Source organism: Phyllostomus hastatus, unplaced genomic scaffold (genome assembly GCF_019186645.2).
Source record: "Phyllostomus hastatus isolate PE091 unplaced genomic scaffold, TTU_PhHast_1.1 phas_scaffold_182, whole genome shotgun sequence".
Classification (NCBI taxonomy): domain Eukaryota; kingdom Metazoa; phylum Chordata; class Mammalia; order Chiroptera; family Phyllostomidae; genus Phyllostomus; species Phyllostomus hastatus.
Window position 1 is genome coordinate 12,238,322 of NW_025334013.1, and position 27,902 is coordinate 12,266,223.

At 51.0% G+C, this 27,902-nt stretch overlaps 1 protein-coding gene and 1 long non-coding RNA gene across 2 annotated transcripts; one reads left to right on the top strand and one right to left on the bottom strand.

Annotated features, from left to right (window-relative positions):
- Positions 1–1,277: 1,277 nt before the first annotated feature.
- On the bottom strand, positions 1,278–9,961 carry LOC123832307. The gene is made up of 3 exons (XR_006788025.1): positions 9,603–9,961; positions 7,572–7,880; positions 1,278–1,337 (listed from the first exon to the last, which is right to left on the bottom strand). It is a non-coding gene; the product is annotated as an uncharacterized LOC123832307 (long non-coding RNA).
- On the top strand, positions 8,182–27,348 carry CDA (cytidine deaminase). The gene is made up of 4 exons (XM_045859977.1): positions 8,182–8,567; positions 18,284–18,395; positions 23,718–23,775; positions 26,928–27,348. The coding sequence occupies exons 1-4, from the start codon at positions 8,414–8,416 to the stop codon at positions 27,042–27,044; spliced, it is 441 nt and encodes a 146-aa protein (XP_045715933.1). The 5' UTR covers positions 8,182–8,413; the 3' UTR covers positions 27,045–27,348.
- The last annotated feature ends 554 nt before the right edge of the window (positions 27,349–27,902 follow it).

The following is a 27,902-nucleotide window of genomic DNA, read 5'->3' on the forward strand; positions in this document are numbered from 1 at the left end:
ACTCAGTCCACTGAACTACACCACCCAGGGCTCAAAACAGCTTTTTTAAGGCCAGTAATGTGTCCATTATAACACGCTCACTTATAACAAAAGACCAAAAGATTGAAAATAAGGCAAGGGCTCTTGTCTTGAGTCTTTGGATGGAATTCAGCATGTCCATGAACTTGGAAGAAAAAACACATGTCTTTATCTTCACTAACCTCTAATTAAAATGCAGTATTCCTGTTATTTATAAATGTTGGCAAGTCACAGAAATATAAGTAGTACCTGTGACTTTGTCACTCATAAAAATCACAAATATTTTCACATCACCTTGTTGCATTATCCCAAAATATCTTTTACTCCTATCACTACTTTAAAGTCACAGTGGTTATATTAGGCCTACTGTTAGATTTTTTTTTTAAATAGTTATTTTATTTTATTTTTAGAGAGGGAAGGGAGGGAGAAAGAGAGAGAGAGAAGCATCAATGTGTGGTTGCTGGGGGCCATGGCCTGCAACCCAGGCATGTGCCCTGGCTGGGAATCGAACCTGCAATACTTTGGTTCACAGCCCACGCTCAATCCACTGAGCCATGCCAGCCAAGGCCTACTGTTAGATCTTATTATTTAATACATTAATTTAAAAGTACATATAAATAATATCGCAAATACTTGAACTATTCCGATAATATTTCAGTACAACTTGTTTGCTTTATAATTCTATGCATTTGGAAACATTGTTTTGAAAAGGGGTTCATAGGCCAAAAAAGGCTAAGAATTTTGAAAATAAAGGGATCCATGGGCGATAAACATAAATACCACAAAAAAAGATTTGAGTTTTTTTAATCATGAGAAACAAAAAGGAACATCATATATTAAAACAATAAGCAATAAACCAAAAGTATGAAGTCTGTCTGGAAAGTCCAGCCATTGTTAATATAAAGGGAATGGTTTGTGTGACATCGATGTAACCTGGCAGCCAAGGAGAGTGGACTGGAATGTGCATGTGTGAACAATGACGACTTCACTGTACTAGTCAGTGGGGGCAGTAGATGCTATTGAGTGAGCATGTGTAGTGTGTAGCCACAGCATTCCAAATGAGTGAGTAGGGCGACGAATCTGCATCACATTTTGCATTAAGCTTGAACATTCCTCCGCAGAAACGATTCAGCTGATTCAGAAGGCCGCAGCTATGGGCAACTGGTGATTGGCAGCCCCATCGTGACAACGTACCCACTCATGCATCACGTCTCATGCAGAATTTTTTTGTGAAACATCACATCATCCAGGTGACTCAGCCCCTCATAGTCCAGATTTGGCACCTTGCAATTTCCGGCTTTTCACAAAACTAAAATCACCTTTGAAAGGGAAGAGATTTCAGACCATCAGTGAGACTCAGGAAAATACCAAGAAGTAGCCAATGGCAATTAGGAGAACTGTATGTGGTCCCAAGGTGCCTACTTTGAAGGGGACTGAGACATCATTATCCTATGTATAATGTTTCTTGTATTTTATATCTTCTTCAATAAATGTCTCTATTTTTCATATTACATAGCTGGATACCTTCAGGACAGACCTCGTACGTAATAATGGCAAACATATTTGCATCTAACAATTTAGTTTTAAACATAGAAAGTGACAACTGATAAGAATACATGAAAATATTGTATATGTATACACACACATAGAAAATGAACAGTCGAGTTGGAGATTTTAAACAACCTCTCTCAGAAATGAATAAATAAACACAAATAAGAAAGGCAGTGTTTTTGAGGAGCATGATCAGTTAGTTCTATGTATCACATAGAACTTTATGCCCAATCTAAAATATACAAGTTTTTCTGTACCTATGGAACACACACACAAAAAAAACAACCATGTGCTAAGTCACAGGCAAAGACTGATAGATCAGGATTTTCAAATGTGATAACAGAATACCACACATACCTTTATGTCAACAGTTTTGAAAATGTAGATGAAAGTAACAAATTCTTAAACGCACATACACAACTAGTTTGCTGAAATTAGCTCAGAAGCAATAGAAAACCTGAAAATATGAATAGTTCTACAATATTCAAAGGAATTAGATTGACAATTTAACATTTTTTTAAAGGAAAACGTAAGACTTGGGATGATTTTTCAGTAAAATCCTTCCAAAACATCAAGGAACAGATTATTCCAACCTCATATAATTCCTACAGAGGCTAGATAAGAGAGTTTTCAGAGAATATTGAAAAACTCATTCTAAAAATATATATAGAAGATCAAAGGCCCAAGGGGAGTGGGGGAAGAGTGATGGTATTTGGCCCCCAGAAATCAATACTTATTAGGAAGTTATGATAATAAAGACGGGTGTGGTATGGGTGCAGAAGTGAAACGAATTGCCAATAGAACATAACAGTGAGTCCCAAACCCCACTCATATAAACATTTAAAATCCAACACAGCTGGCGTTGTGACAGCTAGAGAAAGGAAGGGACATCTGATGGGCAGTGCCGGATGCTCGGACCTCCATAGGGATCCCTCCCTCCCACCAGCATTGATAAAAACTAATTCCCGATGAATGAGGGATCTCAAAGTGAAAAGAAAAAAACTTTTCAGAAAACACTGTCCTATGAATCCTCTTACAGGTGCGTGAGGGAGTATCTCTGTTTACCTAGGCCACTGGTCACCAGGTATGGTACACCTGCCCATCTCCCGGTCCTGCAGCACTGGGTGTCAGCCACACTCACGTCCCATCAGCAGCATGTGAGGCACCCAGTCTCCCCTCATCTTGACAACACCCACCATCATCCTGCTTCTTCCTTTTGCCATTCGATGGGGAGAGAGAGGCATCTTGTCTTAAGTTCCTTTCTGTGACTGTAAGAAAGGTTGGGCAAATACTTCCTGGCAATTTCTGTTTCCTTCCTTCCGAAAACTGCCTATTCATACCCTTTGTCCCTCTCCCTGTAGAGTTTACTGCCCTTTTCTTGTTGATGTACCACAAGTTCTCTACCTAGTCAATATACTATCCAGTTGCTATTGTTCCAGCCATTAAAAAGATTTTTTCAGCCTCTTAACCTTCTACTCGCTTTGTCTACGAAGTTCTTACTTGAACAAGACTCCCAAATTTTTATTGAAGACTTGAGTATTGATAGAGAAGTTCTTTCCACCCCCATTCCTTCCATAAAACATCTATCTGTTCTAGTCTTTTGCCTACTATCCTGTTAAGATGCTTGTCTTGCCCTGACTGGCAAGGCTCAGTTGGTTAGGCGTAGTTCCGTAAAGCAAAGGGTCGCTGGTTCAATTCCTAGTTGGGTTTAGCCCCAAGTCTGGGCATGTACAAGAGGCAACCCATCGATGTTCCTCTCTCACATTGATGTTTCTCACCCTTTCTTCCTCCCTCTGTTCCCCTCTCTTTAAAAATAAGTAAATCAATAAAAGATGCTTATCTTATTCTTACTGATTTTAAAAATTCTTGGTATATGATGGGCCTGAATCCCTCTAGGGGCTGATAACTCCCCAACATTTCTAGCCTACCCTCTGCATGGGCTGAATGCACTCCTGTGCCAAAAGCAAGCTTAAGGTAGGAAAGTCATGGGTATGTCCAGGGTCTACCCACTACAGCCAAAGGTGCCCTCCGGGTGGGTGGCTCAGTGTGTGGGGGACACTGACAGTATTGACTATGCCCACTGCATGAGTTTCCTGTGCCACTGCCATAGCAAACCGGGTGGCTTACCACAGTGGAAACTTACTTCCTCCCAGAGACAGAGGCTGAAAGTCCAAAACCAGTGGGTCAGCGGGTTGGTTCCTTTTGAGGCCCACGAGGGAGAATCTGTTCCATGCCCGTCAGCTACTTTCTGGTGATGGCCAGCAAGCCTTGCACCCCTTGGCTGGTAGATGCATTGCTCCACCTTCACATGCTGTCCCCCCTGCCTCTGTGTGTCTTCTCATGACCATCTTCTTCTTTGGACACCAGTGACATTGGATTAAGGGCCCACTGTACTCCAGTCTGGCCTCATCTTGACTAATTACATTGGAAATGACCCTAGTTCTAAATTAGGTCACAGCTGGAGGTACTGGAGGTTAAGACTTCAACATTTTTTTTTTTAGATTTCACTTACTGATTTCAGAGAGAGGGAAAGGGAGGGACAATGAGAGGGGAGAAACATCAATGTGAGAGAGAAACATTGATCAGTTGCCCTTCACGTGCCCCTAGTGAGGGATCTGGCCCGCAACCCAGGCATGTGCCCTGACCAGGAATCAAACTGGCGACCTTTCTGTTTGCAGACCAACACTCAGTCCACTGAGCCACACCAGCCAGAGCAAGATTTCAACGTTTCTGTCGGGGCAGAGACACAATTTGATCCATCACACCCACCTTGTTCACTATGAACATCTACCCATTGTTTAAGACTTGTGGGGGAAGAAAAAAATCTCTTTACCTTTCTAGTTTCTTCCAGGTAGTTTATTAATTAAAGCAACATGAGACAGATTACCAGGAGGAAATAATCAAGTTTACTTACATATGTACCTACGGGAACCCTGCATACATGACAGAGTCAGAGACCTCACATACACAAGAGGTTCAGAGATGGACAAAAATGAGGTGTACATGACATCTTGAGTTAAGGAGCAAAGTTTGGCACCTGCGGCTTCAGAAGGAAGGAGGGTCATTTGCAGATGAGTAAGAACAGCTGTTGAGTGGTTCGATATTTGCCCTGCCTTAGAGGCTAGTCATAAGAAGTTATTTCTGGTGCTAACTTTTATTATGGGCAAGGTCCCACACTTAAATTCTTTAAGGGAGAGGTTCAGGTCTCTCTGGAGCTCACAGGGTCTTAATTGCCTTCAGCTAAAAATAACCCACATGACAAAGTAGCACATCTTGAGGAGGCCTATTCCGAACCCCTTAAGACTCCTCTTTGCCTCCTGCAGTCTGGGAAGCTTTTTCCAACAACTAACCCATCACTCCCTCCAGACTGTTAGTTTCCATCATCGCCATGGCACCCAGCACCTCGTCATATGTCATGGCTGTTTTCTACTTGTCTGTGGACTTGTCTGTCTAGTTGTTGTCCCTGAAAGGCCAGTGCCAAGCCTCATTCACCTCTGATTCGCCAGTTCCCCACACAGGGCCTGGCACAGAGTACTCATTATGACATGAGCTAACAAGCGTTAAACACTTACCACATGCCAGTCACTGAGCTTTACATATATTATCTCACTTGAGTTTTACAACTATCCTAGGAAGCAGTGTGTTCCTCTAGATGCCACAGAAACAAAATTCAAACAAGTTGAAGTGGGAAGTGAATGCATTGGATCAATTAAAGGAAGGTCTAGAAGTGTGCCTTCAGGAATGGCTGGATCCAGATGCTCAGAGAGAAATCAGGGTTCTTTTCCTCTCATCTCTGCTTCTCTCTACCTGGCTTTACTTTGCAAGCAGGGCCCCTCTACCCAGAGCACAAGCCAGCTGTCAGCAATAGGCACATCCTGTTAGCCTAGTAACCACAATGGGGAAAAACCAACACTCTGGCTGACTCAGCAGAAAGGTGAACTCTCTGACTGGCCATTTTGTGTCACAAGCCTGTACCCGACGGGGAGTGAAGCACAGTGATTGGCAGCCCACCAGAAGTTCTCCCCTCAAGAAGCCAAAACAAAAGAAATGGAAAACCCTCCTGAGCCGAATAAAACTCTGGTCACCATGAGCCACCACGGTCGGGTTAGTGCTGTCCCGTCATGTAAATGAGGAACAGGGGGTGCAGAGCGACGCGCTGACTTGCCTAGGTGCCCAGCTGGTGACAAGAGGGTCCACACGGCTGGGTCTATGCCAAGGCCAGCATCCCTCGTATGTCCATCATGCCAGCTCCCCACACGTTCTGGGACCGGCAAGAGCCCAGGGTTCAGATGGAGGCAAACAGCTGGGGCTTGAGGCCCACTTCTGATCACCATGCGCCCAAGGGTTCTCATCATGAAGGGTCCTCAGTAAAATATGGGCAGTAATATTGCCAGTATCTACCCCAGGCTGAAGACTACGTGAAATCATTCAAATCTTGCATTTAGCACAGTCCCTGCATGTGGAAAGGTCTAGATAAGAGTTGTTATTATGAGTAACTGTTCACTGAATGAATCAGCAAATGAGTGGTGGCTGAGCCCTAACACGGGGACTCTGGGAGGTTCTCCTCACAGAGGAAAGGCCTGGGGGTGGGGCGGGGAGGGCTCTGTGGCCTTGACAATCTCCACCGCCACTCAGAGCCCCTCCTTGGATACTCCTGCTCTTGGAGTTGGGCAATGGATTTCTTAATTTTCTTTTGTGTTTTTTTTTTTGTTTGTTTTGTTTTTAAACCAATGTGTTGGTATTTCTTTTCTTTTTTTTTTAAGATTTTATTTATTTATTTTTAGAGAGGGAAGGGAGGGAGATGAGAGAGAGAGAGAGAGAGAGAGAGAGAGAGAGAGAGAAACATCAATGTGCGGTTGCTGGGGGTCATGGCCTGCAACCCAGGCATGTACCCTGGCTGGGAATCGAACCTGCGACACTTTGGTTTGCAGCCCATGCTCAATCCACTGAGCTACGCCAGCCAGGGTACATGCTGGCTGCAGAGTGGAAATTAAAGTGTGTTTAGAAAAGATTGTTACTATTACTGATCAGTAACTTAGCTTTAAGCACGTTTCCAGGCCCACTCTTCCCTCCCACCCCATGGCTCCAGCCCCTTCTGGAAGGATTCTGGAAACACTACTCTCCCTCAAGCTCCGTACTCTGGGTTTGCAATGGGCATCGTCCCTATGTATGACCCTGTTCAGAGTAAGAGCTCTGAAGGGGCCAAGGGCCATACTTAGCCTGGAGGTGACCCCAGTTCTCCTGGCACTGTGGAGCCAAGGAGTCCAGCTCCAGGCCTGGGTGGGGCTGGGCTGAACTGGCACGGGTCAAGACGGGGCCAGGGGACAGGAGCAGGCTGCCCGTGGAGGTGTCTCACAAGCCTGGCGGGCCAGCAGGGCCCTACAACCCTCTTCCCAGTTGTCACTACACGTGCTCCCAAAAGCTTTAGAAGTACTCCCACGTCGAGTGGGCACACACAGTCCCAGGACATCCTTCACTTCTTCTCCCGGAGCCTTGGGGGAGGGACCTTTGGGAAGCTGGGCAGTGCAGGCTAGAGGCGGGGGGGCGGGGGGGGCATTCCCCCGGTTCCCCTGCCAACCCTGCCTCAGGCCCAGGAAGCCGGTCTAGATGCCGAAGGCACCGGTACAGGAAGAAAATGCAACAGTAGGAGAGGAACCAGCTGCTTCCTTCCCCTGGATGTGCGGGAAGAAGGGGGTAGGGGTGGGGGGGGGGGGCGGCGGTAGTCAAGCCAACTTGCCCAACTCTGCAGAGGTCCAGCCGAGTCTCTGTGTGGCTGAGAGCTCCCCGCGGCCGAGGACACGGGGGCCAGGCTGCGGAGTGCAGAAGTGTCAGCATACAGGACACAGAGATGCTGACTTATGCCCCCTACCCACCGCCCTCTGCCCTTCCCCTTCTCCCTCCCTTTCCCCTTCTCCACTCCCACCCAAGCCCTCAGAGAAACCACTGATTCACTCCTGCTTGCTGGGGGTCCGGGGACATTTGGATGCCTCTGGACGCCCTACCTGGTGGTCTGCTCTCCCTGTGTAATCCTGGCCGAGTCACTGAAGGACATTAATCCAATTGTCATGGAGTCACAGAGCGCTCATGTCCTGATGTCCCAGGATCCTCCGACCACCATCACTGCACACACATCACCTCATTCGGTCCTAATGACAACTCTGCAAGACGCCACTAGTGTGTCCATTTGAAAGAAGGGGGAAACTGTGACTTCGAGAGGTGGCATCGACTTCCCAAGGTCATGTAGCCAACTCGTGGTAGAACTGGAATGCAAACTGGGGTCTGCTGCACGCCAAGGCTAGAGCTCTCCTGTCCTTGAAAACAGGGTGGAAGACAGAAGCTATCACCGTCCCCACCGTAGGCAAAAGGAAACTGGCACACACAGAGGTTAAGTCACCTGCGGGCAGTTGTACACGTGGAATGTGGTGAAGCCAGGACACACACCCATTTCTTTTATCTCCAACCCACTGTTTGTTTTGCCTAGGAGATGACTCAGAGGTTCCCTTCGGCTAAAATGCTTTTTCACTGTGGGTTGAGACACAGATGAATTGGAAGGAGAATGGGTGAAAATAGAGAAGTAACTTGGTTTCACTTCCTAACTCAAGGAACCAGGCTAGTTGCCCAGTCCGGCCCTTTCAGTTTCATTCCTCCCCTCAACGAAGAAGAGAAGAAGTCATTCAACAAACAGGGTTTTCAACCCTTGGAATTTGGCTTTCCTAGACTTGCACAGCCAGGAGCCTCTAGGCAGGGACACACCCAGGGGGAGGAGCTGCCTTCATAGCAGGTCCCAGCCAAGCCTAGCTGAGGGCTCCCTTCTCTGCTCCTCTGCTGCTCCCCACAGACCAGCATGGCCCAGGGGAGTCCTGCCTCCGCCTTGGATCCCAAGAGCATTCAGGAGCTGGTGCTCTGCTCCCACGAGGCCAAGAAGTTCGCCTACTGTCCCTACAGTCACTTCCGTGTCGGGGCTGCTGTCCTCACCAGCGAAGGGAAGATCTTCTCAGGTAAGGGCGAGGGAGGGCGTCTGGGCTCCCCGACCACAACCACCACAGCCTTGGGGGTGAGAGCAGGATGCTCAGCGAGGGGGAGGGAGTCTCCAGAAGAGAAGAGCCAGGTCTGTCCCCTCTTGGCTGAGCCTCCCCTAGAATGCCATTTGCCCCTACACTGCCTCGCGTCCCAGACTGTGGGGTGAAGGTGCTGTTCAAGTCTAGGGGTTTTGGATTCTTGAAAGACTGGGAAGCGGGAGATGGGACGGGGAAGGAAGCTGGAGGGGAGCCGGAAACCGAAAGTGTCGGCACTCCTGGCAGCAGCTGCGGCAGTGCTGTGTGCTGGGAGGGAGGGGGCGTGTCCTCTCGCAGCCCTCCTCTGGGTCCCGCCCTGGCTAAGGCTTCCACAGGATGTATCAGCAAGTCCTCACCTCGGACCCAAAGCCCAGGTGTCATTCCCATTTCTCGGTGAAAAACCCGAGGCCCAGAGAGGGGTCCTGGCTCGTTCAAGGTCACATGGAGCCCTGGAGGCAGAACCCAGGGCTGGGGTCCCCCAAGCCCTGATTTCTCCTGCTGCCCTCTGTGTTGGGAGGTGGCAGAGGGAGGGGAAGCAAGGAATCCAGACAGGATGAGTTGTTAATGGGGTGCGGAGGGTCTTGGGGGTAAGAAGCTAGGCATGGTCTGAGTGCAGCAGTAAGTGCCAGCCTGGGGAGGTGGGGGCGCTCATGTGTCCTTAACTCTTTTCCCTGGGTTTGTGGGTTTGATAGACAAACTCTCTTGAACAAAAATTCAGAGGAGTTTGCTCAGCTAGGGGCCTTCTCTGCAGGACAGTGGGGAAGGGAGTGGGTGTGGGGTTGGCAGGGAAGGCCGGCCCTCAACACCCCCGGGCAGATGAGCATTGGCAGGGAGGGCCTGGGGGAACATGCGCAGCCCTGCTGCCCAGAATTCCCCTGTGGCCTGGAGCAGCTGTTAAAGGGCCAGAGGCCTGCACGTGTGCAGCTATCTATCTGATCAGCAGCCCCCAGCAGCCCCGTCCCAGCGTGAGCCACTCACCTGCTCCGCCACTCAGCTGTGGGTGCAGCTTGGGGCTGACGTCCCCTTCTGTCCTGCCCGCTCTGGGCTAGCATATGTAATTTCTTGTCTTTTGAGTTTCTGTGTGGCTTTCATGAGTTTCCTGGGCCTTGAACACGCCGGAGCAGGAAGAGTGACGTCGAGCGAGTGCTGGTGCGTGAAGGGACAGTGACGAGTGGTGTCTGACTCGCCCTCACAACCCCGCAGGGTGCCACCTTTTGCAGTGGAGGAGACAGAGGTTCCCAGAGGCTAAATGTCCAAGTCCACAGAGCCGGGATTGAAACCCAGAGTTCCCCTGACTCTCAAAGTCTGCTGCTCTGTAGAGAGTAAAAAACCACTGAGTGTTGTTTGGACATCAGGCTGGCCTGGTGGCTCAGACGGGTATTAAACATTAACCACCACCACACACACCGTTGCCACCTCATGCTGCCCCATGAATTGGCCACTGATTTTTTCCAGCACCTCCACATTCGCTCTTCATCCTTTCATTGATTCATCTAGTCAACAAATATTTGCCGATTATGTGCTAAGTAACGTGCCAGGTGCTGGGGATAGCGCAGTGAGCAGAAACAGCATAGTCCCTGCCCCCACGGAGGTCCCTCCCCTTGCACAGGCTCAAAGTGGGAGCCACAGCCAGTGACTGTGGGAGTGAATCAGTGAGGGGAGCAGGAGCGTCGACTCTTTCAACGGCAGGGAAGGACCTGGTGCCGCTAGAGCAAGTGGGGATTGAGGGAGGCCCTCTGGGTTGGGCTGAAGGCTCTGGAGTTAGAGGCTCCTGGATTGGAATCCTGGTGCCCTGTTTACCAGCCGTGTGTCCCTGAGCAAGACCCTTGACCCTTTAGAACCTCAGCTTGTATTTGTACATGGAGGATCCCAATGCCCACTTTTCGGCGTGTCTGTGAACAGTGCTGGTGTGCCTGGCCCGGTAGGGCAGCCAAGGTCCTCTCTGATTCGGGTCACTGACCACATGTAAACTCACTCCTGGCTGTGAGGCTTCAAATGAGCTAATGCCCACACAGTGATTGGCAGTTCCTGGCCCAGAGGAAGCATTCACAGACGGTGGCTGCTTCGACTGCTGCCAGTACTGATCTGATGAAAATGCTGGTGTGGTGGTTTGGAGGTAGATTGTGGAGGACTTCTGAAGGCCGAGGAGAGACACTGGGATTGGATGAGAGAGGACACAAGGAGTTAAGGAATGCTATTAAGAAGAGTGCCATGAAACTGGTGTTTGAGGACAGTCAGTCTGACAGGCGCTCAAGGAGGACTGGGGCAGAAGAAGGAGGGACAGGGGACCACATCTGTCCTGTTTGCTGACCGCTCCACAGTGCCAGCATATTGCCTGACCTGGAAGAGGTCCTCAGTTAAGGTTCGGTGAACTCACGAATGAACAGCTCAGACGGGAGAAGTACCAGGTGGGGCGAAAAGGAAGGAAAGATCCAGGAGCTACCCTAGGGGACAAAGGAAACAGGCCTGGGATGGGCCGTATGAGACATGAAGGAAAGAAATGCGGGTCTAGGATTCCCAGGCCCGGGGGTGGGAGGAAGGATGAGGCAGACTGCCTGAGGCAGGGGGCGGGAGACCTAGCCAGGTCACACTGGGGACATGGCGGGCAGGACCGACCGCACTGTCAGTAGACACAGTGCCCTGAGCACTCATGAAACACTTGGGATGGAAAATTCCTTCAGATGTCATAGCCACCACAGGGACAATAAGTGTCACATGCATTAGTCAGAACACTCCAGCTGTAAATGACAGAAACCAGCCGGAACTGTAATGAACAATGGTAGGTCTTGTCTCAGGGACAGCTGGATGAAGAACTCGAATGCCACCATGCCCTTCTTGGTCCTTCTGGGTGCTCGCTGGTTTCCTTCTCTGCTCCTGAAGGTGGTCTCCCTCCAGGCATCAGAGCCTCGGGTTTATAGTCTTTTTTATTTTTAAGCATATTAAAAAAATTTTTTTAAATTTATTTATTTTTAGAGAGGGAAGCGGGGAGAAAAAGAGAGAGAAACATCAATGTGCAGTTGCTGGGGGCCGTGGCCTGCAACCCAGGCATGTGCCCTGACTGGGAATCAAACCTGCGATGCTTTGGTTCGCAGCCCGAGCTCAATCCACTGAGCTATGCCAGCCAGGGGGTTTACATTCTTATAGCCTCAGAAGCAGAGAGGAAAGAACCCTTACCCGCTAACTGCAAATGTAAAAATTCTAGGGAAGAGCTGTGATTGGCCCATCTCCAAATCACATACACATTCCAAGGCCAGTCACTGTTGTCAGGATGAGGCAGTATAATTGGGCCAGCGAATCCACACATCCCTCCTCTGTATGCGCCATTGTCCTTCAGGGTGCCACGCGGTTGGGTCGCCTATAATGAACTCTGGGAGGAGCAAATCGGATAGAGACACTTAAGGGTGTCCTGGTTAATCGCTGAATCCAGCAGAGACAGGGGTTGAATCTGTGTGGGCACTTTGTTCAGAGGGCCAGAGACCCGGGAAGATGACAGGGCTTGTACCCTAACAGACTGCCCTCCGCTCCTTCCAAGCCAGCCTTTCTGACAAGGGGGGCAACAGTGTAGGGAAGGGGTTTGGGCCTCAGGAAAAAGGTTAATCAGATAAAAGCTGCAGTCCAACAATTTCCAAACATCCCTTCATCTGCCAACCAGTGATTTTCTGTATCTGTGCCCTGGGCAGCAGCTCGGGTGCCACCCTGACTGCGTGTGCGCTCCTGGAGCAATCACTAAGGTCAACTGTTTGCTGTCTCCCGGAGTCAGGGTGGGCGGTACCTGCAGCTCCTGAAACAACAGCTTTTCACATGCAGTAACTACGAGGCTCATTAACTGTTACCTTGAAGTAAAATGTCCCCACTCCTGGGTTCCCCCATCAGAACCCCCGCTCCAGTCTCAGCCAAGGGCGCGGGCCCCCGTGCTCTCCGCCGCTGCTGTCTCTGCGGGACTGGGTCTGAGTCAGCCCCCTGTGGGTGGACTCCTCTCCTTGCTGATGTCTAGGTGATATCCGCCCCCACCCCTGCTTAAGCACCAAAGCCCCTCAATGCAGGCCTTCCTGAAATGCCTTGGAGAAAAAGAACAGTCCTTTGTATCTGAGAGGCCAGGGGTTTAGGGGATGGGGGGATGGGACACGGGGGGAGGCGGAGGGTGGAAGTCCTGGATCCCTGCCCCCAACCTCAGCTTTTACCTTCCGTAAAATGGGATTATAATAGCTCTGCTTTACCGGGTTGTTAACAGGATTAATGATAAAATGCAGATAAACTATTCCAAGGGGCACCGGACAGCTACAGCAAGGTCAAAGGTCAGCACACGTGGGAGGGGTGGGAGTGGATGGGCCAGCAAGGGCGAGTTAAAAGACGGTCTTTTCAGGTGAGCGTCCGGAACCTGGCTAGGAAAACGAGGTGGGGAGCAGCAGAGACTACTCATTGCATCCCAGAAGAAAAGCAATAAAAGACTGGAATAAAGGAACACAATTAGTAATAATAGCACTATTCTCATTGTATTACTTGGGTCGATTATTTTGGATTTCTCACTGGGTGCCGTCCCACCCTCCCCGGGTGTTTCAGAATAAGAGAAGGCAACACCAGGTGGAAAGCTGGTCTGTCCGGGTAGGTCACAGCCTGTTTTCTGGGCTTAAGAGCAAAACAAAGTTGCCTGGTCTTTCAGGATGGTACTACATGGCCGAGGGCTAGCTTCCTCTTTTTTTTTTTCCTTACAGCAAAACAAACTTGCTGGAGGCCCCAGATACAGTTATTCCTTTATATCTCAGAGCTCTAGCACTGAAGTGGGAACTTCGACTCATGTATTAGTCACTGAGAGCCTCATGGCCTCCCTGTCCTGGGCCCTGGGCTCACTGCAATGCACAGCACAGATGAGGCCCCGACCACAGAGGTTTCCACTGTCCTGGGGGAAACTGCATGATGATGACATCCATATCCATTGCAGGGAAGTGCTGAGCGCTGTGAAGGAAGTCAGAGCTGTGTAACAGGTTTGAGAGGATTAGAGGCAGTCGGAGGAGGAAGCAATTTTAGATGGGCTGATCAAGGAAGACTTCTCTGAGGAGGTGACCTGGGAGCCGAGACCTGAGTAAGGAGAGCCCTGTGCACCGAGGGGAGAGTTCCAGGCCATGGGAACAGCCCGTGCAAAGGCCCTGCTGCAGGAGAGTACTTGGCACCCGTGGGGAACAGCTGTCAAGCCAATTGGCCTGGACAGCAAAAGGAGACGAGGTCCAAGAGGCAGGCAGGTTGGCAGCAGATTACAGGGAGCCTTGTAATTATGGAAAAGATTGCAAAGCGCCTGAAGGACAGAAACAGAGTCACTGTCACACGTGGTCTAGAAGGAGCAAAAGCTCAATGTCACAGGCCTACCACCACCAAAGCCTTGACTTCCATGCAGTTCATAACAGCAGCTGGCAGCTGCCAGCCCTTCCTGTAGGCACACTTTACGCTAATTGCTTTACACGCGTGATCGCAACTCATTCTCATGAGAGGCCTATGAGGAAGGCACTGTTGTTATCATTTTATAAATGAGGACACTGAGTCTCAAGGAGGTTCAGTCCATTTCCCAAATTCCCAGAGCCAGTAGGACACAGGGTCCCAGGGCAAAATGGAGCCTAGGGGCTCTTTCCCCATAGCTCAGCTTGAGCAGTGGGGTGTGTGAGCCCTCCCTTCTAAAACAATCTCTCTCTCCCCTTAACTGGCCCATTACAATTTCTACATGCAGCGAAGGGAGATTTCCCCATGTGAGGGCATTCTGAGCATCAAACGCAGACACAAGCAATTGTCCCGAGACACCAGACCTTCTGCAGTCTGGCCGTTTGCCTTAACTGCGCGTCTTCCAAACCCAATAGGGAAAGTCTCCCTGGGTCAGGGATGAGGCAGGGCCAGGAGGCTAGACAGGCTGGCAGAGATCTTAATTTGGGGAGGCAGAAGCCAACTGTAGTGAGGTCAAAGTGCAGAAAAGTTGGGAAGGGCAGGAATGGATGGGCAGGCCGGGGTGTGCCAGAGAGACATGTCCACTTACTAACTTTTTTCCTAATTATTTATTTATTTTTAGAGAGGGGGAAAGGAGGGAGAAAGAGGGAGAGAAACATTGATGTGTGAGAGATACATCAATTGGTTGCCTCTTGAGCACCCACAACTGAACTGGGGGCCTGACCCAGAACCCAGGCATGTGCCCTGACAGGGAATTGAACCGATGACTCTTCAGTTCCCAGGCCAGCACTCAATTGACTGAGCCACACCAGCCAGGGCTAACTTTCACAGACCTAGCTGAGAGGCTGAGCAATATGGTGCCTGTTCTCCCGGCTACAGTGACTCACTCACAAGTGAATATGCACAAATGCTTGGCCAAAGTAAGTGTTCGATAAATGTCAGCCACTGTTTTCAGGGTGGCAACGCCCTGGCCACTTTCCCAGCTGTACTAACTGAAGTCTATATGGTTGCAAATGATAAGAAATGCACATAAACTACTTTAGACAAAAGTAGGAAGGGTGTGTTGGCTCCCATGACCTGTGGGAAGCGTTGGAAGACAGCTGGGCCTCGGGAGCAACATACACCAAGCGAGGCTCTTTTGTAGTCATCCCCCATCTCATCTCTTATCCATTCCTCTGAGGGTCCACTTTTTTGTCTCCTCCATAACAAAAGGAAACCAGGCCTTCCTCCTGGCCCAGGCTCTCACACTCCTAGTTTCAGAGAACTCTGATTGGCCCAGTGCGGGTCAGGTGCTCATCCTTGGACCAATAAAAAGGTACCGTGAGAAAAGATGGCAGCTCCCATTTGAACTACATGCTAAGGAATGAGGTGAGGCCCATTCCCCAGGAAAAAAAGGAGGAAGAGGTGCTAAATTGGCAGAATAATACAGGCTCACTATAGCCTACCCTTTGGTGACCAGTATGCACATCTGCCTTTTTCCCCAAAGTAGAATTCCAAACTGGTCTGCACCGAACACCACACGGCCATTCCCTCCACAACTGTGAGTGAACACACTCCCCCTCGGCCCAGCAGGAGACTGGCCCCAAAGCCCCACGCTGAGGGGCAGGCTGTCTAGTGACAGCCACTCTGCTCTGTCAGGGGGACAGGAGTGCCTGTGCTCCTGAGAGTCACAGTGATGGTTCGTGGTCTCAGTGATTTATTTAACTCCCAGCTTGTTGGTGTAAATAATGAACAGCCAGGAAGCTCCGTGAGGAGAACAGGAAACAATGACCAGCTAACTTGCAAATTTGACGACTGCAGGAAGAACAAAATGCTGTGTAATCACAACGAAGACTCGGACTTAGGAAAAGGGAGGGTGATCGCTAAGAAACAGAATAAGCTGATGAAACAAACAGAAATACGGTGACGAGGGCAAGATGGCTGCTTGTCTCTCTCCCAGGTGACAGACCAGGGACGGGCTGGGGTCCAGGGCGCGTGGACCGCTCTGCTCTGCTCTGCCGGATTCCTCCCTGTCTCGCTGTTCTGCCATCCGCAGAGCGGGGTCTTATTCCATGTGCTCAAAACTGCACACACCATCGCATCCACGCCCCAGCCCCTGGGAAAGGGAAAGATGGAGCAGGGCAAGCGATGTTCCGAGAAAGATGTCGTCTAGAAGTCACACCCATTACATCCGCTCATGTCCCACTGGCTAAAACTACAGGACCACACGAAGCTTCCAGGGAGGCTGGGAATATGGTCTCCACTGGGTGGCCACGTGCCCAGCTAAACTCCAGTGGATCCTACTGGGAGAGTGAACACGAGGGATGGTCTTGGCCACTGGCCCCTCCCCCCTGCCCCGTGGTCCTCAGGGAGCTCCTTCCTTGACCATTACACTCTTGGCCACACATCTGAAATGAGTATGAGAAAGTATGTCCTCCTTGGGCGAACACAGCACTCAGCTCACTTCTGAGGGTGTTCTTTGGGGGACCAGGGGTTCCCGAGGGATGGAACAATCATAGGCTCTTGGAGACCAGAACTTTGGCTTCTTTGGCTATCCAAATCCATCAAAAATTTAGAAACCTTCTGGTCTGTTTGCTTCGTGCCACCTTCATACAGTAGTATCACACCCAACGGTCCTTTCTGGGCTTCGTTCTTAAGTTGCCAACCCTTTTTTTAACTAACTCATTTCCCTGCCTGGCCTAACCCCGCTGCCTCTTTTAGTGGTGGCTCCCCTGAGGCGCCCCAAACAGATGAGAAGATGAACACCTTGATCAGATCTTCACCACAGGGCAGATTTCTGATGCCAAGTAGAGAAACCCTGGTGGCAGATTACATGGTCCGCTTTCCAGGGTATTGCAGCATGGGGCTTCACAAATGGCACGTCACAGAGGAGCCAGGGCACCAGCCTTCCACCGTGCTGTGCCTGTGGGTCTTCTGCATTGCCCAACAGCTAGGCCAAGGCCACTGGTTTTCCATTTTTTTTGTTTCAGCTGCATTTCACTTTCAACATAAATTTCTGTTAAGTATAGGTTAAGCTACGATAACAAAACTCCCAAAATACAATGACTCAAACATGACAAATCCTTTTCTCTCACAAAAATTTAGAGTAGGCAGCTGGTCCAGGGCAAATAGGCAACTCAGCTCCAAATTCCTTCTGTCTCGCTGCGGTCCATCCCTACAACAACAAAACCATGTGGTCAGGGGTGCCCTGCCCCATCCCAGCAATCTCTACAAAAACAAGTGTGATCCAGGAGCTTCCCACCTCCCGTTGCGCCACACCCTATTGGCCAGAATTTGGTCACATGGCAACACTATGCTACAAGGGAGTCTAGGAAACACAGCCTCTACCACATCGGAATGGGGGTCATTTGTATTACTGGAAGGGAAGAGGAAGAAACGAGTACTGGGAAACAAGATCCCTGTCTCACGGACAAAGGCAAGCTCTGAAAAGTGACACATCTGACAGCCAGGGAAGCCCAGACCCTGTGTGATTTGTGGTCTCACAACCTCCTTTAAATGGGGAGTTTCTTAGCCAGACAACCTGGCTACACCAGTCTTTTGTCCATTGTCCCCCAGGGTCACCCTTGAGAGGGGCACTGGGGAGGATTTGTTTCCCATGGGCTGTGCCGCCTGAGCGCTCCTCCTCCCACTGGACAGCCTCCTGCATGGCTGCCTTAGGGCGTGCTCACTCACAGACACACCTTTTGCACAGTGTGTCAATGTTTTGTCAGTTTGTTGGTTTTGACAGTTGCTTTTGCAGCACAGCTCACAGAGAACCTTGGCTGAACCCTGATGGCTGGTAACCAGCACCAAAAAGGTTGCACAGGCCCAATCTTTGAATCAGAACCCCTGCCTACCACTCCCACCTCCCCACCCCCATGGCTTCTGTCTCCTAGACCCAGGGCTGGGGATCATGCTCCCTGTATTAAGCCTCAGCTTCTCCCTTGGCCTTGACCTCTGCTAGGGAGATGAGGCTGGGTTTTAATCTGTCCTGTTTTCCTGCTGCGCTCCTAGGCTGGGCTTCAAGATGGGGCATTGGGGAAATGATGAGAGTGGGAGGTTCTTGGCAAGGGCCACCATGCCCGTGGGCCACAGTTTCCCAGTGGTTTGGGGCAAACTGCCCTCTCCTTCTTCCCACTTTGTTCTGGGTAACAGGTCCCTCTTTTCACCAGAACGGGGCAAACGTCTCATTCAGCACACACGGTAGAAAGTGATTCTGCTGGAAACACCGCTGGGTTCTCCTCTCTTCTCAGGATGCAACGTCGAAAACTCTTCCTACCCACTGGGCAACTGTGCTGAACGGACGGCTATCCAGAAGGCTGTCTCCGAAGGGCACAAAGTTTTCAAGGCAATCGCTGTCGCCAGGTGAGTGGGGAAGCCACGTCACAGCCATGCTCATTCATCAGCTCAGCCATCGTCCGCCACGCACCTGTTATTCACTCATCCATTCACATAACATGTTTCTTCTACACTTCCTAAGTGACAGGCCCTGTAGGGGACTCTGGGCTGAGTGCCGAGGGTAAGGAGGTACATACATAAGAAATGGACTCTGCCCTCAGTGAGCCTACAGAGCAACCCACAACCAAGGCAACTCTATGACAAGGGCAAGTGTCTGTGCTCTAACAGCACAAAGTGCCACAGAATCCCTCCAAGATGCAAAAGAATAGCAGCACCGAAACCTAAACCTGGAGGCACCTACACATTACCTGGCCACCTAGACTTCGTGGTCACTACTCCCGCCTTATAGCAAAAGACACTGAGGCTTGGAGAGGCAAAACAACGTTCATGGAAATTAGTGGCAGAACCAGGACGAAACCAGATCTCTGGAGCCTCACCCCAGGGCTCATTCCATTGCGTCATGCTGTGCTGGGCAGTCAAACACTCTTCCCTGCTCTCCTCCAGCTGACGCTGGGACCCGTCACTCTGCAAGTGACTCCTCCACTTGACAATACTCACCTCTAAGTGCCAAGGACCAGGAGACAAAACGAGCTGGTGGGGTGACAGCCAGGTCTACCTGGGTCATGGTTCCAAGTAAGGAGATTCCTGTCCAGATTCCGGCTGAACAAGAGCATTCAGCAACACCCGCTACATGCCCTAAGCATGAATTTCCAAGTGCCCGGAGCCTGCTGAGTTCTCGTCAGCCCTGGGCCCAGGCTCAGGGCTTTGGGATTTGAGTACGTGAATGGGCTCTTCGATAATTTGGACCCTGTTATGCTTCTGATTTAATGGCGAATTGCTCGTGTGTGTCCTTCTGCATTGTCTATGAGAGAGAGTTTTCTTAGCGAAAGAAGGGTGCGGGGACGATGGCGTGGGAAAGAGACTGCACGGCTGGCCAAGTGCTGGTGTTTCGGGACGCCTGGCCGCATGGGTCGTGCAGTGGGAGTGAATTCTCTCTTCACCGTGGGGCAGCTGCAGAACCTTTCTGGCAGAAACGTGGGGACCTAGAGCAAGGGCAGTGGGGCACATTTGCAGAAACAAGCCCCCATTCCTTTACTAAGACCCTGAACTCGGCCTCCGTCTGGCCCCGAGGTGGACCAGGCTACTGAAGGTTTCCGTCCTGAGTGACTGGAGCCGAGGATGGAGAGGGGCCCCGCTCCCCAGAGCCTCCCTGTGACCCAGTTTTCTCCTGGCTCCCCTCGGCTCTGGGAGGAATCAATGAGGCTGTGCTGGGAACATTTTGTGCAGATGAACAGGATGTGAATTACACTTTATTAAAAAAAGAAGAAGGAGGAAAATAGCTCAATTTCAAAGCTGACCCGAGAAAATAATGATATTCTGGGGAAAAGAGGCCAAAGTGAATAAAAGGTTAATGGCACGGTAGCCTTGCTCTGTTTGAAAGGTTCCCAGTGAAAGGTGTTTTCTCGTGGTCATTGCCTACTTTTCAACATGACTGCTCAGTGCTAGCGGCCGAGGCACAACTGTCCTCATTCACATAACACCTGCAGTTTTCCAGCACCAACTGCTCTGCTCCCGGGACACAGCCTGCACCTGCATCCCCGAGCCAGCAATGCAGTCATTAGTACATTCATGCTGGGTGAAAGGGAGGGACTTAGAGAATGAATGGGAAGTGCCAGCTCCCTTGTCACCACTGTGAACAGTCCAGGAGAGCCCCGCAGAGATCTGTGAGATAGAGAGCTGGGAGCCCAGAAGGGGATTTGGCTAATGGGGAGATAAGCCTGTGCCCCTGGGGTCCTAGCTGTGGTCCTCAAAGTCAGTAAGTTTCCAGCCTGTCAGGTCCGACAGACATGGCCTCAGTGTGTGACGGAGGTCAGAGCAACCCATAGCAAACCCCTGATACCAGCACGGGCAGGAGAGGGGAAGGGAGTTTGGAAAAGCTAGGAGGGAATGTTCCAAGGCACCCAGCTCATTCTGGAGTGTATGTTCTTTTCAGTTTCTCTTACTCTTGGCAGGAATGTTGGATAACTGTTAAAAGTTGAGGCTTGGGTGTTATGAGACCTGCTCTCAAATCCAGCTCCGTTATCAACCTCAGGCATGTTGCTTCACAAACCTGAGCCCGGACCTGGCTGGTGTAGGTCAGTGGATTGAGCTTGGGCCTGTGAACCAAAGGTTGCCAGCACAGAGTATGCAATAAATTGAAACTATTGTTTTAACATTATCAGTAGTCCTTCTGCAAGCTACCAAACTACCACAGGCAGAGTCCACAGATCCTGGGTTCAAATCCTGGTTCTGCCACCTACCAGCCATGTGACCTTGGGCAGGCCACATCCCCTTTCATGGCCTGTGACACGCACACAATAAAGTGCCTGCACAGCCCCTCTAGGATAAAGATTGCTGGGGGTCTAACTGAGTCAATGCACATAAGGTCCCCGGCACCGAGAGCTGCAATGTTAAGTGTGAGCCATTACTAGCATCATGTGCTCTCCCATCTCTCAGAGACATGCTGCCTGGATGCACCATTTTGTGATTTTCGAACCCGGGGCCAAATCCAGCTTCCCAGTGGAATTCATGTTTACCTCCCCACGCCCCTTCCCGGTCACCTTGTCCAACAGGCTGTCCTCCCTTTCAGAACAAGGCAATGCATTCCATTACCCTGTGTTTACCCTTTGTTTCACCTTCATAGGAAACGCCCCCCATTTCTGCCAAGACAAATCCTCCCTGTCCATTAAGGCACAACTCAAACGCAAATTCCAGGATGTTTTTCCCTGATTGCTTCATTTGGAAATAAACTCTCTCTCTCTTTTAAATTTTGATTCTCTTTCCTCTAATTCCAAACCACTGGTTTGGCTTACAGTTTGTTATCACAGTGACTCACTGCCATTTACATAGAGCATTGAATCTCACAGCACTTCCACATCCGCTGTCTCGTTGGAGACCCACAGGAACACTGCGAGAAGAGCAGAGAAGGGCCCTGGCTGGTGTGGCTCAGCGAATTGAGTGCTGGCCTGCGCAGCAAGGGGTGGCTGACTGTCGTTGGCCATGCATGTCACCAGATTGGCCACGTGTGTCACCAAACAATAGCCCAGAGCTTAGCAGGGGCCAGATCTCACAGCTGTGGAGGGGAGGCTGAATTTCACCCAGAGCACCTTTCCCATGGCCCTAGCCACAGTCCTGCTGGGTTCCAGCATTCACATGTAGATTTATCCCCCTTTCCAGATGGTAAGGCCCCTGAAGGCAGGGATTCTCCCATTGGTCTTTGTTGCTCCTTCCCTCTGCCTGCTCAGCACAGAGAGGCTCTGGGTCAACAAGTGTGGGATGAAGAAAAAATTAGCAAGAGTCCAACCACCAAGAGCTCATGAGAGGCTCTGACCGCAGCACCCGTCGCCGGGTGATCACGAGGGTCAGTGTGGTTCTGTGTGCATCCTGGGCAGGGGGTCTGCACCCTCTCACATTCCCGTGGGCTTCTGTTCTGAAGCCAGGAGGGAGTGTGCTCAGACAGCACCCACCTTTCCATGGAGCAGGACCTTTCTTGACCCGAACATGCACGTATAAAAGGGAGTTACTGCGAGGCTTCAGTAAAAACAGCAAACCGCCATTCTCTCTCCTCTCTGCTGCTTTAGTCAATTCACAGGGTCTGGCTCTCTCTCCAATTGATACACGTTGGTTGCTTGATTGATTGGCTGGCTGGCTAGTTTGTTGACTGGTTATTTGATTGGTTGGTTGGTTGCCTGGCTGCTTGGTTGGTTGGTTGGTTGGTTGGCTGGCTCCCCTCACTAGTCAAGAACTCCATTGTGCAATGAATTTGGCCTGTTTTGTTTACTGCTGTATCCTCAGCACCGAAAGTGCACGGCCTCTGTAGGTGCTCAATGAATATCTGACCCTTAAAATGAGATAATGCTCATAACGTGCTCTGCAGGGTACGTGGCACATTCTGGACACATAGTAACAATATAATAGTTATTAATTTATCATGAGAACATTAATTATAAACTAGTAGATAGAGCACATAGTGTATAATAAAACTGTGCATGATAAGGGACTGAAATGCTGACAGAGCCTAAAGGAATACGTGCCTGGTGACTAGTGCAAGCATGAGAGTATGTGTGTAGCATTCTAAAGCTTACAAAGTCCTTCGCACACCTTGTCTCAATGTATCTTTTAGCATTCCTACAAAGTGGATGACATTAATTGCCCAATTTTACAGGCAAAGAAGCAAGCCTTGCATGGGTTAAAAAGACCTGGTCAAAGTTCCATGTAGTTAGCAAAAGGAGGAGCTGACCAAGAGCCAACTTGGGAATCCTGCGACCTTCTGAGCCATCACAGAGCTATGGGTCTAGAAGAGCAGGGATGGCAGGGGATGCTGGCTGACTCTCTGGGGCTCTGGCAGGCCTGGAGGTCCCTCGGGTTGAGTCCACCTTCCCTAAGCACCACCCTCTGGACAGTCTGGAGCCTGAGCACTGCTTGCAGGTGCCTTAACTCTGAGACAGCGCTTTGGCGGTAGGCTTCTCTCCTCCAGACTTTCTCAAATGCAGGGAGCCCAGCTTTCTCTTGAACTCATGTGCATTGTATTCTTTCGTGCCTCGGGGCCTTTGCACATGCTATTTTCTTGGCCTGCAACACAGGGAAACCAGGGCTTCAGGAGAGCGCCCCAGTTACTTCATCTCCCTGAACCTCCTTCCTCTCGGGTAAAATTCTGACACTCAGCTTGTTCCGAGAATTCAATGAAATGATATGTGTTGCGTGCCAGATACACAGTATAGTAGGTGCTCATTAACGGTGACTTACGAACTCTACGCTTCCTCCAAGGACCAGGCCAAGTGCCCTCTCCTCTGTAAAATATTCTCTCACTCTGTAGGCAGAGCTTGTCTCCCTCTCACCAGGCATTCTTACTGCATTTTGCTGAGAATGACAGTTTTCTATGCCACACATTGGGTTGAGCAATCTCTTCAAGGCCAGAGACAAACTTTCCTTAACCTTTGTGTCTCTCGGGTGTGGGTGACAGTTCAGCACCCACTAAATGTTTATTAAATGCACTAATGAATATAACAGTCCTCGGCGGGGGTGGGGGGGTGGAGGTGGAGGAGGGTGTGGGGGGTAAATGGTAAGGGAAGCAATATTAAAAATTAAAATACAAATGAATGGTCCCGCCCCTAGCCTTGCCTGTTGCAAGGGTGGGAAGCCGCGGAGCTCTGCTTCTCAGCCTCCAGGACACAGCGTGTCTGCCAATCAGCAACTGGCCCGAGTCTCAGGAAAAGCTGACTGACCCTTTTTGCTTCTCTGCCTCCCTAGTGACGTGGAAGACGAGTTTATTACACCCTGTGGGGCCTGCAGGCAAGTCATGAGAGAGGTAAGCAGTTCTCCTTTTTGGGGGGATGTGGCCTGGACACCCCCCCCCCACCCTCCCCAGGCTCTGTGAGCAAAGCCACAGTGCGGAAGCCGCAGCTGCGGTCCCGTGTGCTCACCCGGCTGACCGAAAAAGCCTGGCTGACCGCAAAAGCCTCCCGAGCGTGGGTGCGTGCGTGCGTGCGTACGTGCGTGGGTGCGTAACTGGGAATTGTTCTTTCATTCAACAACACTTACTGCGTGTCTCCTCCCTCTGGGGAGACAGCCCTGAAAAGACAGGCCAGGCCCTGCTCTCACAGACTTTCTAGTCTAGTGCAGGGGGTAAGCAAGAAGCAAGGAGATAACAGTAAGCAGTAGGGGCCCTGAGAGTGAGAAGGGCTACAGAGAGAAGAAGGCAGAAAAAGGAGTCAACAGGGACAGAAGGAACAGCAGGTAATACTCTAGATCAGGATCAGAGCCAGCAAACAGTAGCCCAGGGGCAGATCCAGGCTACAGCTAGTTATTCTATTAAACAGCTATTGAAGTTTTATTAGCAGGCAGCCACGCCCATTCATTCCCAGACTGTCCCTGGATGCGTGGGCCCAACCACGGCAGAGGTGAGCCGTTACAACATGGACCCTATGGCCTGTAAGGCCTGAAATATGTGCTGTCTGGCCCTTTACGGGTATGTGTTTGCCATCCCCTGCTTTACGTGGCCAGGAAGGGCCTCTCTTTGAAGACGACATTCGAGTGGGGATTCAGAGAGTGAGAACAGATGAGGCAGACAGAGGGCTAGAGAAGGGGATTTCCAGGCGGGGGAACCAGCCAGTTGAACGCCCAAACCCTCAGTGAGTGTGACCCGTCACAGGAAGGTCAAGGAGGCTGGAGCACAGCGAGTGGGGGGGCGGGGGGGGGGAGTGAGTGACAGGAAGTGAGGTCTCGGGGACAGGCAGAGCCAGGTCACACACGGTCTTGTGGGCCACGGGACGGGGGTGCATTTCATTCCAAGGATAAAGGGGACTGAATGGTACGCTTTCAAATGGTTCAAGTGATAAATCTCATGTTAGCCTATTTTAGGACATTAAAACAAAAGTTGGGAAAAAGAATCAGGGAATTCACTGGATGCTTTTAAGAAGGGACTGAAGGGATCTGATGTACTTTTTTTTCACAAAGACAATCTTGAGGGAAAGCCTGAATTTCTTCAGCTCTAGAGACAAAAGAGTGGATTCCACAGTGGGTTCTTTTTTTTTTTTAAGATTTTTATTTATTTATTTTTAGAGGGAGAGAAAGGGAAGGAGAAAGAGAGGGAGAGAAACCTCATGTAAGAGATACATCTATCGGTTGCCTCTCGCATGCCCCCAGCTGGGGTCTTGGCCTGCAACCCAGGCATGTGCCCTGACTGGGAATCGAACTGGTGACCTTCTGGTTGGCAGGCCGGTGCTCAGTCCACTGAGCCACACCAGCCAAGGGGCATCATGGTAGGTTCCTAATCCGGGCTCAGTGGGAGTTTCTGGTGTGTACATGCGCACTTGGCAGAGAGGGATGTCAGTAGCTTCCGTGGACTGTAAAAGAGGTCCGTGTCCTCCAGGGCCCCAAAAGGTTAAAGCCACCAGCTTCAAGAATCCCGCCGACCCCTGAGCTCTGAGGTGACACCATCAGGCCCTCTAAGCACAGCATCTCATTTTACCCCCACCCCACGCTGAACAGGAGGGAAGTGTGGGTCCTTAATCCCTCTCCTCAGAGAAGTGACAGGACCAGCGGGCTGGTGGGGAGCTGGCTGGCTGTCATGGCGGCGGCTCAGGCCCACAGCACAGCCAGCTTTTCCCAGCTGACTGCCTGCTGTCACGGTCTATAAAGGAGGCAGAGTCACTTCAGCCGTGGACCAGACATAATGGTGCTCTGCAGAGCGCCTCTCCCACCAGGACTCCTGCTGTTGAAGCTGCCTAAATCTGGGGGGAGGTGGGGTTGTTTCCATTTTGCTTTTGTGCCTCGGGGTCGCAAAGCATCTGTCAAGCAGGCCAGCTCCATCCTCTCTCCAGCTCTGCAGTCCAGACAGGCAGCAGAGCCCGGCGCCCAAACCCAGAAGCACAATGCCACCAGGAAGGCACTGACTGTGCAACCTGCACCTCATCTCACTGGGACAGAAATGGCTGGCCATCCCTAGGGCAGGTCCGAGCCATGTAAGGAAACCGCGTCAGGACCTTAGCTCCCTGGCTCCCGAGCCTGACTCGGGCCAATTGCCCATTGCTGTTTTCTCCCAGCAGATTTGATGTTGGCAAGTGGGAGAAGGCAAAGGAAAAGGCTCAAGTGGGGAGAAACTGAAAGCAAAGTGCTAATAATGACAGATGAAGCTTGGGGGCCAGGGGCCTGGCACTTTAAGTCACTCAACTTTCATCCATATCCTCAGGCAGAGCCTGCCAAGCCCATTAATTTTGAAAAGCCAGAACACTGATTGTGCCTGGTAACAGCCTGAAGATTCAGGCGGAAGTGTGCAAACAGCAGGCTGCAAACCCGAGCCTTCATGAGCAACTGCTAGCAACCAGTAGAAACAGCTTCAAATAACCGAGCATTTACTGTGTGCCAGGCCCTGCATTCAGGCGCCGTACACCCACCGTCGGTAATCCTCAGCACACCTGGCCAGGTGTGGCCTTGGAGCCTTGGTCTGTGGACTCTGACTCCAGGACCCTTTCCATTCTGCCACTGCAGATGTAACTCTCCACCCGTCTTCCTTCCTGCCTAGTGCATTCTGCCTGGAACCATTTTACAAGTCAAGACACTGAGACCCAAAGACATCAGTCATTTGCCCAAGGTCACACAGCAAGCGGGTGGCAGCTCCTGATCGTGTGGGAGAAAGATGGGGAGACAGATTTGAGCCAAAACCCTGCTTTGCTGACATCACCCTGAGAAACCTCGGTTTTCTCCTCAGTAAAATGGGGGTGACAATAGCACCCACATCAAAGGACAGACGATGACCTCATGCGGGTGCAGTGTCTGGTGTGGAGGGGGCAGGCATGCCACTTCTGGCTGTGAGGGTCAGGGAGGTGCTGTGAGGGAGGGAAGCAGGTATGCGTTGTTCTTTGTCGTGGCACAGGACAGGCAGAGCCGGGCTCGAACCCGGGTCTGTCCTAACCCCTCTGCCACTCTGCCTCCCTCACGCTGGCTGTATCTCCCTTCCAGTTTGGCACCAAGTGGGACGTCTACCTGACCAAGCCAGATGGCACCTATGTCGTCCACACAGTCCAGGACCTGCTGCCTGTCTCCTTTGGGCCCGAGGACCTGCAGAAGCCGAAGTAAAAGATGAAGAAGGCCCCCTGCCCGGGAGAGCCGGGTTCCCACAAGTGTTTAAGGGGACCGCTGCCTGGACAACTTCAGGAAGAGGCTCTCACAGACCTGGCACAACTCCAGATGGGCCTGACCCCCCGGGGGCTGGGCGGAGATGACTTCTCCAAATGATACTCAAGTATTGCCATCCCAGTCCAGCCTGGGCCATAGCCCCTCCTTGTAACCTCCCTTTCCTCCCCAGATAAGAGCACCCCATTCCTTCCTTTCCTTCCTGTGGGCCCTCATTAAAATTCCAGCCAAGTCTGAACTGCTTCCACATTAGCCTTCCCGAGGTTCTATCCTGTTCCCAGCGACTTTCCTGATTACAAACATCACAGCACCGCCAGACTCAGGGAAGTACATTTTGCTCTGTCTCTCTCCTTGCGGCTCCCAGGAGGGCCAGGGCCGTTGGTCTGCACAGAGAGCCCTGCGCTGTGGACCCGCCCGCGTGGAGGGAGAAAGGTTTCAGGCTGCTGGCCGCTGTGTTCTGCAGATGGGCGGCCCCCTAGGGCTGGCCCTGGCAGTGTCCATTTCTAGTGTGTGTTTTGGTCTTCTCCTCCTCACAGCTGAGGGGGTTGGGCTCAATGAGGTTAAGGAACATGCTCTAGCACTCTGGCAAAGTTCAGGCCGGAATCCAGATCTCGTGACTCCCACTATGGTCTGGAAACACTGCATGCTCTTTGCCGGGCACTGTGCTGAGCTGTTCAGCATACATGAACCCATTTAGTCCTCGCTTACCAAGCTCTGAGTATATTGCCCTCACTTCAGCAATGAATAAGTCAAAGCTCAGAGAGGTTAAGTCATTTGCCCAAAGTTGCACAGCTAAAATGT

Bases quoted from the DNA above. Each gene is read 5' to 3' on its own strand.
- CDA (XM_045859977.1), top strand. From the start codon at position 8,414: ATGGCCCAGGGGAGTCCTGCCTCCGCCTTGGATCCCAAGAGCATTCAG. The intron at 8,568-18,283 runs GTAAGGGCGAGG...CTCTCTTCTCAG, and splicing joins CGAAGGGAAGATCTTCTCAG to GATGCAACGTCGAAAACTCT. The intron at 23,776-26,927 runs GTAAGCAGTTCT...TCTCCCTTCCAG, and splicing joins GCAGGCAAGTCATGAGAGAG to TTTGGCACCAAGTGGGACGT.